Here is a 14,847-nt window from a genome sequence, read left to right as displayed (position 1 = left end):
CCTCGAAGCCCATCTGTTCAACCTTTCCAGATCCTGTTGCAGCAGCATAGCATCAGTAGTGTCCTTAACGACCCTGCCAACCTTTGTATCATCTGCAAACTTGGACATTAAACTTGATATCCCATCATCAATATCATTCATAAACACCGAAAACAACAACGGACCCAACACTGAACCTTGAGGAACTCCACTAATAACATTAGTCCACGTTGAGCAGTGTCCATTGATTACCACTCTCTGTCTTCTGCCACTCAACCAACCCCTTATCCATAGCAGCAATTTGCCTCCAATGCCACACTGCTCCAATTTGTGCAGCAGTCTTCCATGTGCAACAGTATCAAAAGCCTTTCTAAGATCCAAATATATAATATCAAAGTTATTCCCTGCATCCAGTTCTTTTGTGACTACATCATAGTATCCAATCAAATTGGTCAGGCAAGACTTCCCCTTAACAAAACCATGCTGTGTCTGAGCTATAACTGAAGTCTTGTCTAAATGATCCTGCAGTGCTTCTTTAACCAGTGCCTCCATTAATTTACCTGGAACAGAAGTTAAACTAACAGGTCTATAATTACTTGTGTCAGCCTTTGATCCTCCTTTGTGAATTGGGGTTACATTTGCACATCTCCAGTCTATGGGTACCTCCCCTGAGTCCAAAGAAGCTCTCATAATTATGGCTAGGGGTTTGCATACTTCCTTTGCTGCCTCCTTTAATATAACTGGATAGATCCCATCCACCCCAGGTGCTTTTTTATGTTTATCCTCAACAATCTCTCCTCCACTTTCCTCTCAGTTATTACAAAATCATCCAGCTCACTGCCAATGTTTACTTTACCTACATCATTCTCCTTCCTGAATAACTCCTCATGCGTGAATGTAGATGCAAAATACTCGTTTAGATTGTTAGCCACCTGAGCAGGATCCTCAACTGTTGAACCATCAATATCCAGTGGACCAATCTGATTCATCCCTTTCCTTCTCGAGTTCAAATATGTAAAGAACTCTTTTCTGTTTTTCTTTGCATCCTTTGCCAAGGATTTTTCGTAGTCTGCCTTTGCCTGCCTAATCTCCTTTGTGACTTGGTTACAGACCAACTTATATCTATCATAGGCTTCCATGTCACCCATTAATTTGTATGTATCCCATGCATTTTTCTTCTCTGCCACATGTCTCATTAATTCATCTGACAACCATTTAGGCCTAAACCTTGAACAATATTTCTTAGTTGGTATGTAAAGCCTGGTAGCCTCCAAGATTAGTTCCTTGAATGCTTCCCATTTTGAGTTTGCTGTTGGTAACATCATCAGTTGGTCCCACTGTATAGAATTTAAATACTGTCTCAGACCATCATTTATGGGTGCCGTTAAAAAATGCTTATGTATGCTATCATGAAAATTATAAAGGAAAGAGATTTTCCTGGAAACAAATGCCTCTTGAAGCATTTCTGAAGAAGACGACTTATGCAACAAATCAATGAGTGCCAAGCCAATAATGAGTCATCAATGAGTGTACATTTAGTCGATGATGAAGAATAAACATTCTTTAACATTTATAAGTCATAAACAATTTCTTTATTATATAATTTGCTTAATTTTACAGGCTACGTTTTCATTTCTTTGGATAAACCAATCATTGTTTAAATATTAACTAATTAGTTAACTAATTTCATTGTTGAGAACGCAACCCCTGTTTTTAACATTATGTCTATGGGAAATAAATTCCTGCTTTATGAGCGCGCATTAGGAACGAATTAACTCGTAAAGTCGGAAACTATCTGTACAGGAATTTTTCTAGTAGGGAAAAGGAGGTGATTATCCCTTTGTATAAGACAATGGTCAGGCCATGCCTTGAGTAGTGCGTACAGGTCTGGAGGCCTCATTTTATGAAGGATGCAGAGTTGCTGGAATAAGTACAGAGAAGGGCAACAAGACTGGTGAGGCAAATAAAGGGTTGATGCTTTACCAAGAAAGGCTTAAGTTCTGCAAATTGCAATGTCTGGAAACTAGGCATCTGCGAGGTGATCTGATTGAGGTGTACAAGGCCTTGAATGGTTTCAGCAAGCTCAATGCTGATGGGATTCTTCCTCTTGCTCAGATTACACACCTGTGGGGATATAAATTCAAATTGAGGAAAGACAGTTATAGAATAGATGTGCGGAAATTTGCCTTTAGCCAGCGGGTTGCTGATTGCTGGAACAAACTTCCATCTGTCGTTAAATAAATAAATTCAAGGAAGAACTGAACAAACTTTTGGAGCAAATGGATAGGTGAAATGGGAAGTTTATTTTTGGCCGATGCTGTTAATTCTGTTAATACTACGCCAAAATGCTACCTGTTTAAAGTTGTACAGGTTATAGTCCAAAAACATGGATTATAACTTGTAGTCCATGTTTTTGGTCTATACAGGTTTTTAACAGATACAGCATATATATATTTATATATAAATATATATATATTATATATATTTACAAATGTATATATACAGTATACACGCACGCGCACGCACGCACGCACGCACGCACGCACGCACGCACACACACAGTAAGCACTGGCTAACGCCTTTGTGATATTTTTCTAAAGCACATTTCTGGAGGTCACAACCATAAAACAATTAAACCAGTTTGCAGTTTATAGTTTATTGGGCTTTTCTGTTAATGCAATTCTGTTAGTGCAATAAACGGGTAGTAAACTTGATCTTATTGCATTTGTGATACTATCGATAGCTAGAATTCTGCGTTTTCACATTATTATGGTGAAATATGTTTCCCCTTTGCTGAAATCTGCTCTTCATTTTTATATCTAAACTTCATCACACTTGCGTGTGTCATGTTAGTTCCAATTTGTGTGTGCCGTGTTGTTGATTGACGCTTATCTTTTTTACTATGTTTTAAATTTTACTACCAAAAAAAAAAAATGTCAGTGAACAGAAAGAGAGTGAATATTTGAGTGTAAAAGATAAGTTACGAATTACAGAAACGTATGATAAATTAAACTTAGGCAATATGTCTCAAAGGAAAGCAGCAGTAAAATTAAGAGTGCCTCAGTCATCTTTATCAAAATTTTTAAAATCACGTGGCACTTTAAACACTAATGTGATTAGTGAAACCAGAAAAAGGAAGCATGAAGGGAAATGCCAAACAGTAGATGAAGCTCTGTTCGTTTAGTTCAAACAGGCCAGCTCATTTAATGTGCCAATCAGTGTAGCATTCTTCTTCAAAAAGCTAATGATTTTTCTGAAACGCTACTCAAAGAGTTTAAGTCGATGGACAGATGGCTGACAAGATGGAAGGAAAGGCGTGATATTGTTTACAAAAAAACTTCACGGAGAAAAACAGAATTCCGATAGTTCTGCAGCTGACACCTGGTTGAAAACCTCTTGGCAAACTGTGTTAAGCACTTATAATCCTGAAGACATCTCTAATAACAGGGTGGTACTACAGGGCTACTCCAGACCACTGCATGATTTTTAAAAATTCTTCTGCATCTGCAGGAAAGACGATAAAGGACAGGATTACAGTTCTTTTAACATGCAACATGATGGGAACAATTAAGGTGAAGCCATTAGTTTTCAGCAAGAGTAAATCACCTAGATGTTTTAAAGGAGTAAAACAGCTGCCAATTGAATATGCCAGTGCTTAGATGACAGCTTCTTTATTTGAATATTATCTTCGTAAATGGGATTTGAAATTGGATAAGAAAAACAAAAAAATTGCATTGGTTTTGGACAACTGCCAAAGTTGACTTTCAAAAACATCGAATTAGTTTTTCTACCTTCAAATACCACATCACTGATTCAACCTCTCGACCAGGGAATAATAAAAACCTTTAAGACCTTTTACAGATTGGATATGAGGCCAAGAATCATCCAGTCTATAGATGAAGGTGTGGGAACATCATTTGATATCGCAAAGCAGATAACTGTTCTACATGTACTTCATATGACAATGAGTGCCTGGAATGAAGTTTCAGAAACCTGCATTAGCAACTGTTTCAAAAAATGTGGATTAATTATTCATTTGGTTATTTGGTTTTTTTTTTTTTTAGGAGCATTAGCAACTAAGGCCATATTGCTCCGGGATATGCGGTGGTCATTCCCTGACCTTTCCACATCCTCCGTATTTGGTGGCGACGGGCTCGAACCCCGGTCTAATCAAGAAGCCTGTGCTATGCACCGCTGCTCCTTCCCACCTGGCTACGGAGGCGCCTGATTAATTATTCATGATGATCAACTAAGTCACAATAGAGATCACATTGAAAAGCATGAAGACATGGCTGAACGGAAGTTTAATGATTGGTGGACATAGATGGTGATCAACAGTTACTACAGATATAATAGAAAAAGAAATTGACCAGTCTGTTACTGATAACTTCACAAAAGAGAAGGAGGGAAATTAAGATGAACCCAAACGAATTCCAGTTGCAAAACGGCAAACTCGTGAAACTATAGCTGTCCTAAGGAGAGCACTGGAAGAAACTGGTGAAAGTGATCGTGAATATAGACTGTTATACAATATTGAAAAAAAATCTATAAATAGACTTTGGAGTGATAATTTAAAGCAAAATAAATTAGTGACTATTTTAAATTATAACCATATTACAAAATGTTATGTTTAATTAATATGTATATTGTTGTTGTTATTTGGTTTTTAGGAGCATTAGCAACTCCGGGGATATGCGGTGGTCATTCCCTGACCTTTCTGCATCCTCCGTATTTGGTGGCTCACGGACTCGAACCCCGGTCTAATCAAGAAGCATGTGCTACGCACTGCTGCTCCTGCCCACCTGGCTATGGAGGTGCCAATATATATATTAATTAAGCTATGTACGCAAGTATAAATTTATTTTTATACTTACAATTTTTACATATCATTTTTTTTCCGATTTCCAAGTATCATTTAATTGGTAATAAACCTTTGGTAATAAAGTGTAAATCTGTACTTTATATCTTTATTTTTATAGTCTCTGGATGATATTTGTCGATTTTCGCTTATTAGAATCAAAATTCAATTTCCAAACGTGATCACTATAACCAGAGTTTACTGTATATATATATACATATATATATTAAAAAAATATAGATATATATATATAGTCGGGCCTCTTTTACAAACTTCCATATAGCAAATTTTTTTTTGATTTCCCCTGGTCATTACATTGAAATTTCCATATAACAAACTAATTTCACGAGACCTGGGTATGCACTGTTTGCACCTCTGGCCTTCAGGCAATAGGGCTGATGCCGTAGAAAGCACAAATTAATACCTAAAAGGATTAAGAGCTAAAACATTCCATAAGTTACTGTTTCCAGTAAAACAATACAACTGAGAAGTCAAGTTTTTATGAGTTGCCTGTAAAACCTATATAACCGAAACCTCTACTCTACTGAGAAGTCACGTGGTCAACTGCTATCTATGTATCCATAGCCATTGGCAAAGATTAAGGCACATTCATGTAGATAGATAAAAGGTGGTTGAGTGGGAGAAGACAGAGAGTGGTAATGAATGGATGCTACTCTTCGTGGACTAATGTTATTAGTGGAGCCCCACAGGGTTCGGTGTTGAGCCCACTGTTATTTTGTATATTTATCAATGATATTGTTGAGGGTATATCAGGCTTAATGTCGAAGTTTGCAGATGATACTAAGGTTGTAGTGTTGTTAATGACAGTAATGGAAGTTTGCTTCTGCAACAGGATCTAGATGGGCTGAGAAGTTGCAACTGAAGTTAACCTTGAGAAATGCAAAGTACTGCATATGGGTAGAAGTAATCCCAGAGAAATGTACCAACTGTGTGGTACTACACTTAGGGTGGTAGAAAATGAAAAAGACTTGGGAGTAAATGTGCAGTCAGATATGAAGTTTTCTGAGCAATGCAGACAGGCTGTCAGAGCAGGTCATGGGGTATTATCAATGATATATAGGAATTTTGCTAGTAGGAAAATGGAGGTGATTATCCCTTTGTATAAAGGGATAATCACCTCCAGGGGTAGCCAACGAGTCGACCGCAGATTTAATTTTGGTCGATCACGAATTTTAAATATACAGTCATCCCTCGATTTGTGCACCTTGTGCAATGTAATTTTTGAGATGGTAGATTGCGGCACATTTTGAAGGAAAAAAGTAGATTACATCACAAATTAAGTAGGCCACTCCTGGTATAAAGCAATGGTCAGGCCATGCCTTGAGTACTGCGTACAGGTCTGGAGTCCTCATTTTAGGAAGGATGTTGAGTTGTTTGAGCGTGTACAGAGAAGGGTAACAAGATTGGTGAGGGGAATGAAGGGGTCCTCTTACCAAGAAAGGCTTAAGTTCTGCAAATTGCAGCGACTGGAGACTAGGCACCTGCGAGGTGATCCAATTGAGATGTATAAGGTCTTTAATGGGTTGAGCACGTTGAATTCTGATGGGATTCTTCCGCTTGCTCAGATTACGAAAATAACAGGGCATAAATTCAAATTGAGGAAAGCCAGTTGTAGAATAGATGTGCAGAAGTTTACCTTTAGCCAGCAGGTGGTTAACTGCTGGAACAAACTTCCATCTCTCATTGTGGAAGTTGACAGCTTAAATAAATTCAAGGAGGAATGGGGCAAACTTTTAGAGGGAATGGATGTGTGAAATAGGTGTTTTTTTTTTTTTTTTTTTTTTTTGGCTGATGTTACGTAAACTCATATGCTTGCTTTCTTGGATCACATGCCTCCAGTAATACTACTAGATTGGGGCATAAAAAAAAAAAAAAAAAGCGCTTTACAATTTGGTATCTCTGCCAGTAGTGTGTCAACCATTCTGAAAAACTGTTTCGATTCTCAAACTGTTTTGAGGAAACGGGACCCAGTCGGAAGCGTGTGAAATTATGCCCATATGATTATTATATTGATTATTATATGTAGATGAAGCCCTTATTAAGTGGGTGAAGTTGATTCAAGACCAAAACATGCCGATATCAGGGCCATTAATAAAAGAAAAGGCTATGGAGTACGGATCTTTTCTGCGGCATAAAACATTCCGAGCTAGTTCTGGCTGGCTGCACAAATTTAAAAAGTGCCATGGCTTACTCGAAAATGTTATTTCTGGTGAAAGTGGAGTTGTAATGGAAGAAGACTGTATCCATTGGAAATAAACAATTTGAAAAAAAAAATTATGGAGGACTATGAGCCCAAAGACATTTAACGTTGATGAAACAGGTCTATTTTTAAAAATGTTTGCCGAACAAGACACTAACTTTTAAAGGTAATAAATGCTTAGGTGATAAAATAGTAACGAGAGAATTGCAGTCTTGGTTGGTGCAAATATGGCTGGTAATGAAAAACTGAAGCTTTTGATAATACGCAAAAGTAAACAACCCCAATGTTTCAAAGGAGTAAAGTCGTTACAGTTGGATTACAACTACAACAAAAAAGCTTAGATGACAAGTGAAATTTTTGAACAGTGGATTTTAAATTTCCATCGGAAGATTATGAAAGAAAGCAGAAAAATCATGTTGATTGTCAACAACTGCTTGTTAACAATCAACATGATTTTTCTTTCCTCCGAATATCTCATCTAAACTGTGGCTAATGAACCAAGGCATTATCAAGAATGTGAAAATGTACTCTTGAAGGTGCATACTGAAAAAGCAGGTTTTGCTAAAAGGCTAATTAAAAGTGATGAGAGGGATGAACTACTATACTGTACTGAGCAATCTTGGGAAGAACTCCAAGCACGAGTTTTGATCAGTGGATAAATTGTTCTTGACGAATTATTAGTAGTTGATAATGATGTCATAGTAGCCAAATATCTGGGTGACTCCAACATTTTGAAGAGTATTCAAAGAACTGGTGAAAATATCAGCAATGAGTTGGATGAAAATGAAGGCAATATTAAACCTACCAAACATAAATGTTGGCAGCATTTGAAGCTTTGCGTCGAGATGTTCAATGTGAAGAAAACGTGCCAGAAAATATATTTGAGTGTTTAAACAAATGTGAACATATTTATCAATGACGGACTGAAAAATCCATTGTACAACAAAAAATAACCAAATATTTTACAAAATAATTCTTAAAAGTGTACTAATATATTGAGCACCATCATGCAGGTAGTCATTTCTTAATATGTATGTATTAATAAATTAATTGTTTAAAATGTTAGAAAAATTATTAATTCTCAGTTATTTCCGATTTATTTTCCATCTTTTACTATATTTCTGAATATTGAATTACAGTACTTTTCATTGTTGAAAAGGTCATATTTCTCTATAATGAAATTTTTCAAGTGAACAATTGATTTTGTTAGTGTGTATATATATATATATATATATATATATGAAATGCAATATAAAAGCATGAGTTTAAATATGTAGTTTCAGTTGAAAAATAACAATATAAATAAGTAAGGTATAACAGATGCACCAATATGGGCAAAACAGCAGTAAAGGATGCAAAGTTTATATATGTAAGCAGGAACTGATAAGTCTGATAAAGTTTGATAAAGGTGCACAGATGGAAGTGAAAAATACACGAAGTGCCAAGAACTAGAAGTGTGAGGACAGCAGAAATAAGAAGTAGTGTAGGTGTATAAAAAGAGAGAAAGAATATGAATATCCTATGAATTATGATGAATTAAGAAAATTATAAGCTGAATTGCAAAGCCAATTAGAGGAGAGGGAACTGTAAAGTAAAATGATTAATACAAAATGATAAAACAAATAAAATAAAAAGGTGAGATAGCTATCATCAGAAATGGGTTGGCAAATTTATTTATAAGTCAAAAAAAGGGATAGCAAAAATGCAAAAATCTGATGTTAGCTAAAGTAAATATCGATACATGGTCAGGTATTTCATCAGGAAACTACACCTGACCATGTATCAGAAACTGCATTTCTACACTTGTTCATAACAGTGGAAGAAAAGTGAAATAAAGCATAAAAGAATAAAATGACAAGGGATAAAGTAGCACCACTCTCACACAGTATGGATAAGGTAGTGCGCCAATGCAGTGTCAGTGATATAAAAATAAGGAAAACTTTAAGTTTTTTTTTCTTCAAAGTATCAAGTATCAACAAAATCGAAAATATGAACATTAATTGCAAAAAATGAATGTTAAACATTCTTAAATACCGCATTTCAAACCATGCATGTAGCTATACAATACAGTGTACCAAGCTTTACGATATTAATCCGTTCCAGAGACACCATTGTATCGTGAAGATATCATAATGTGAACCCAATAACATACAGTATTGTTTTTTGGTAATTCATTCCATTACCTCGGAGTTTGAAATTTTCGTTATATAACTGTCTAAAAGGTCGTTTCTATAATGCAAATTTTATTAGTTACCAATTCAAATCACTAAAATGCACTACACTTTCATCGTTATCACATGTTCTGTTATAAGAACCAATTTTAACACCTTTGCGACATTTTTCTAAAGCACATTTCTGGAAGTCATGACCAAAAAACAATAAAAACAATTTGAACTTTCCAGTTTATTGGGCTTTTCTGTTAATACAAGCAATTATAAACAGGTAGTAAACTCAATGTTATTGCATTTGCAAAAATACCGATAGCTGGAATTGTGTGGTTTTTCGCGTTATTATGGTGAAATGTGTTTCCCCTTTACTGAAATCTTCAATCGTATAAAAAACATAAATAAATTTTCAGAACCTTCTCTTCATTCCTTTTTTTTTTTTTTAAGCTTCATAAACTTGTTAATCTAAGCAAATCATGTTAGTTGCCACTTGTGCGTTCTGTTATAAAATGCTTATGCATCTATTGAAATTTATAAAGAAAATAGAAGATTATCTTGGAAACAAATGCCTCTTGAAGCATTTCTGAAGAAGACGACTCCTTGTGCAACAAACTAACGAGTGCTGAGCCAATAATGAGTGATCAATGAGTGTGCATTTAGTCGATGATGAAGAATAAACATTCTTTAACATTTTTAAGTCATAAATAATTTCTCTATTATTATAATTTGCTTGATTTTACAGGCTACGTTTTCATTTCTTTGGATAAATCAATCATTGTTTAAACAAACTAATTACTAACTAATTTCATTGTTGAGAACGTAGCCCCTATTTTTAACATTATGTCTATGGGATTTAATTCTCACTTTACGAGCGCATGCTAGGAACAAATTAATTCGTAAAGTCGAGAACTACCTGTATAAATAATTGTTTTCAGAGTATGGGGGAAAAAAAAAATTAGAATTTTATATAGGGTTTTATGCAATTTGTAAAAAATATTAGTGTAGGAATTTGGTGGAAAAAGTATATAAATTTGATGAATTAAATTTAGAACAAGAAAATGGTATAGGGCAAGGTATTAAATTGAGGATGGGGAAGGAATAAAAGAGTAATTAAATAAAGACGAAAATAGCAATAGAATGAGGTAGCTGGAACATTCGTATCACCTTCGTATTGCATTAATAGCTTTATAAATGTGGAAAAAAGGTAGAAGTAGAAAGTAAAAAGATAAAAAGTACAGAAAAAGATATTAAATGTACTAGGCAAGCTGGGTTGTAAAGCCCAACCTTTTAGTAAGGGCCCTGGCTTTGTAAGTGTTAGTATAAAAAGGAGATTAATACCAAATGCTTACAATGAAGGGAAAACAACAAAAGCGAAAATCAAGAGGCGAAAAATGTAAGTCGAAACAGGCCTAAAAATGAGCCAAAACAGAAAGTGATAGTATAATGAGAAAATAGAGAATAAAAATGATACCTGGATTTTCAAGCAATATGTAGTGGAAGGAAGAAGGCGGGAAAATATAGCAAACGTTTTCGGTTGAGTCGATACCACATTAGGGACTGTTCTTCAGGCATGTAGTTATTTATAGTAGAAAAACGGACTTCACAGGAGCTGTGAAGAAAAGGAATTAGTGACCTCTATAGACGTAATTTAATAAAATATGTGTGTAGAGATACATAAGAGTAGTGTTGACAAAGAGAAAGTACTGTATATCTATAATGTAGAAATGTGGCTGCAATGATGGGACTTTACAGACAGAAAGTCTTAAGATATGCAGAAAACAAACATAGAACAGTCCATAAATAAATATATATATACTGAACAAAGCAGTGACCAGCTAAGCAAATTACTTTCTGATTTGCTTAGCTGGTCACTGCTTCGGCGGTGATATCCACGGCTACTGTTACATATTCTCAGCGGTGGTATCTGCCGAAAATAAGTAACAGTAGTTTTCCTTATTCGAGGTGGTGCAATACCATGGCAACTCGTTGTGAAGGCATTCACAATATGAGATATACATAAATGATGCCAATTTTGTAACTACTTAGTAGTTGGCTACGTATAAACACGATACTATAGCACAAACCTATACGCTAGTTAACTTCTTTGTAACCTGAGGTTATTGCACTAAACAAATCATGTAATCTGGAATTCTTTAAAATCTAACATATTAAGAAAAAATCATCACTTTACAATCTTGAAATATTAAGAAAGTAATCGGGCACTACAATATATATATACAGTTGCATTTGTCTTTAAGAATCCATGCAAAAAAAGGTGACATTCCTCTCTTTTAGGGCTATCATTTATTCAGTAAGTTTCATAAATAAGTATGAACTGTTCTTGCAAGTTACAGCATCATGATTGGTTATACAGCACTTATGTTTGTTTGTTTGTTTTTTGGTTTTTAAGAGCATTAGCAACTAAGGCCATATTGCTCTGGGATGTGCGGTGGTCATTCCCTGACCCTTCCGCATCCTCCGTATTTGGTGGTGATGGGCTCGAACCCCAGTCTAATCAAGAAGCGTGTACTATGCACTGCTGCTCCTTCCCACCTGGCTACGGAGGCGCCAGCACTTATGTAAGCTAGTAACCAATTTGATATCATTTCAAGAACAGCTGAGGGCAAAGAAAGATAGAAGAATGCCCAGTATGAGTACAGCTGGAAAAATTTATGCTTCATTAAATCTGTGCTGTTCCACAAAGGATGACTTACTGATGCAAGCATACAAACTGAACACTTAATTTCACATAAAAAAGGTATTTCCTGCCATTATTACTAGTCATAGAGCTCGTCATCTGCAGGCCAAATTACAATGGCAGCATAAACAAAGCTTAGTGATTTTTGTTATTAGGTGCAAGGAAGTGATTGAATTTTTCTACAGTACATTATTAAAATTGATAAAGACCACCCATAAAAAAAAAAAAAAGGTAAACTGCAGCCATTATCAATCAACAAAAATATGGTCCATTTCCCTCAACAATTCATGTTGAGGGAAATGGACCATAACCTGCCATGCTGGTTCAGTGTGGGTTGGCAGATCAACCATATTTAGCAGCCAAGGGTTTGACCCTTGGTCTACTCAAAGAGCATATGCTACTGCACTCCTGCTCCTGACCACTTGGCTACAAAGACTGCCCATACCTCATTATAATTATTCTATATAAATTAAGATTGTAAGGCATTCAAGCTCAAAATGTCCTATTAAAGTTATTATTGAAAACTATAAGAGGAAACCCCATACCTTTATGTAGGACCGGAATTCTCTCAACCCTCACAGTTGAAGTACAAATTTGTATTATGTGATTAACTGATCATATGAATGCATGTCTCATATTTAATATTAAATGAACTCAATTACAAAGAGTGCATTAATATTATATAAATAGATATGTGTTAAAAGATTGTCATGTATTCAATTCTCATCCCCAACATAACGCACCAAGAAAAGCCAGGGGAAGCCGACAGCCATCAACACCCCTACAAACCCCCGGAGGCTCATATCTGGTGAGTATGGGCTTGGCAAACCCAGGGTCCAGAGCTGGATATCATCATTCTTCTCTTTCTTGGTGATTCCTTTGTACTTCTCTCTCTCAGGGGGTAACTTGGGAATTTTTTTTTTTTTTTGGCTGGTGCAGCATAAGCCTCAGGCTTTCTTGTACCATATGGCTAATAATAATAATAACCCAACCAATGACATATGCCAACATGAGAACTGAAAACAATTGTCAAATTAATCCAAACATAAGTTAAAAATGTATATCGAAATTAAAATATCTAAAAACCTAAAATTGTCTAAATATTAAGAGTGAGTGTTTAGACAATTTTAGGTTTTTAGATATTTTAATTTCGATATACATTTATCTTATGTTTCTTAAAGATTAATTTGACAACTGTTTTCAGTTCTCATGTTGGCACACATCATTGGTTGGGTTTTTGGGGGTGTTGATGGCTGTTGTTTTTCCCTGGCTTTTCTTGGTGCGTTACATTAGGGATGAGAATTGAATACACGACAATCTTTTAACATGTATCTATTTATATAATTTTAATGCAGTCTTTGCAATTGAGTTTATTTAATATTAAATATGAGACCATTCATTTGTATAATCACATAAATATTCAACTGTGAGGGTTGAGAGAATTCCGGTCCTACATAAAGGTATGAGGTTTCTTCTTATAGTTTTTAATTATTCTATAAGAATAGTTATGATTTCTTTTAACCTTCCATTCTGAAGTTTTTTTTTTCCCTCTGAAGCACGGTTACTGATATTCTTTCTCTGAACAAGGCATGCATTTAAAGTTGATATTACAGTACACAACTTTTATAGTGACTTTATTTATTGTCATTTGTTTACATTCAACAAATAAAACTGTTATTTACATTTGTAACAACTAACACTGTCATTATAAATGTTTCAGATGTAAATAAGTTCGCTTGTTACTGCTTATTATTCATTAAAATGTTCTACTCCAAAACTGCTTAATTGCTAGGTATACCTATCTAAAATCAGGAAAATTCTAAATCTGATGCTTCTCAATCTCTGAGGATAGTGGATTTCAAAAATTTTACTGCATATAAAAGTTTCTGTGCTTTCTCCTCACTCTTAATATTTCTTGTTGTGTTCAACTTTTCTCCATATTTCTGTCACATTAAGTGCAATCAAATTCTTGAATATCCTGATTGTGATAATTCACAGCAGTCTACTCTGTTTTTCATATTTATTCATGTAAATAATTTTTGGGAATTAACTTTTAGTAATATCAAGCAGAGCTCCTCTGAAGCTACTGATATAATAATGACAATGTTTACTGTTTAAGATAATTTTCCTATATCTGAATACTCTAAATATAAGTGTTAAAAACTTGTGAAAAAATTCAACTATGACTAAAAACTAACCTTTTAATGTACAATTGAGAAATTTCTGTTGTTTTTGGAAGCACCAGTTTAGCACCAGCTATGAAAGTAAAAAAATAAAATAAAATAAATAAAATAATAAAAAATAAAGAAAATAAATAAATACACTGTGATAAAATAACTTTTTAAAAAATTTTAGAATGTCATTTTGATGGAAAAAAGTTATTTTACAAAGAATTTAATATTTTAAATAGAATAACATTTGTAAAAAAAAAAAAACAAGTTTTATTTTCATTGCTAGATGTACATCATAATTAACTTTCTTTCTAAAATTTTGTGTACTTATGTGAAATAAGAAAATTTTTAAGTATTCCTTTTATTTTAGTAGATTCTTATTCTGAAAAGATTCAAATATTCTAAAAAAAAGTTAATATTAAGCTTAATCTATATTTATTTATTACATGCACATTTATATGATTTATTATACATTAGATCAAGTAGATGCAAATGTATATGTGCATCCACTCAGTCTAATATAACAAAAATCAATGTAATAAACTCCTTATATGGAATTTATTCTTGTAAAATTCCCTTTTTACTAAAAGAACTGGCTCGTGTCATAAGTTTCCATTTAGAATAGTGTTTAAAATTACACTTGATTTAACTGGGTAAAATCTTGGGAATGATATTGCTTTAAAAAACAGTTTATCATATGTGCGAATTAAGTACATTCTAAAATTTTTAATCTAAATTTAATTTAGTCTGATCTA

The 14,847-nt window shown here is 34.3% G+C and overlaps 1 protein-coding gene across 3 annotated transcripts in view; it reads right to left on the bottom strand.

Moving 5' to 3' along the window:
* Positions 1-14,847, bottom strand: part of Asap (ArfGAP domain of ASAP) — a 673,774-nt gene that overhangs the window by 96,780 nt on the left and 562,147 nt on the right. For all 3 annotated transcript variants that reach the window (XM_090375988.1, XM_090375990.1, XM_090375989.1), the window contains one exon: positions 14,120-14,177. In XM_090375988.1, the coding sequence (XP_090232114.1) occupies positions 14,120-14,177 (58 nt within the window). The remainder of the gene's footprint in view (positions 1-14,119; positions 14,178-14,847) is intronic.

This window comes from Mastigoproctus giganteus, chromosome 6 (assembly GCF_048544385.1).
Source record: "Mastigoproctus giganteus isolate SK-2022 chromosome 6, ASM4854438v1, whole genome shotgun sequence".
NCBI classification, from domain to species: Eukaryota; Metazoa; Arthropoda; class Arachnida; order Uropygi; family Thelyphonidae; genus Mastigoproctus; species Mastigoproctus giganteus.
The sequence above is the reverse complement of the archived record's forward strand: the minus strand, read 5'-3'. Positions and strand labels throughout refer to the sequence as shown.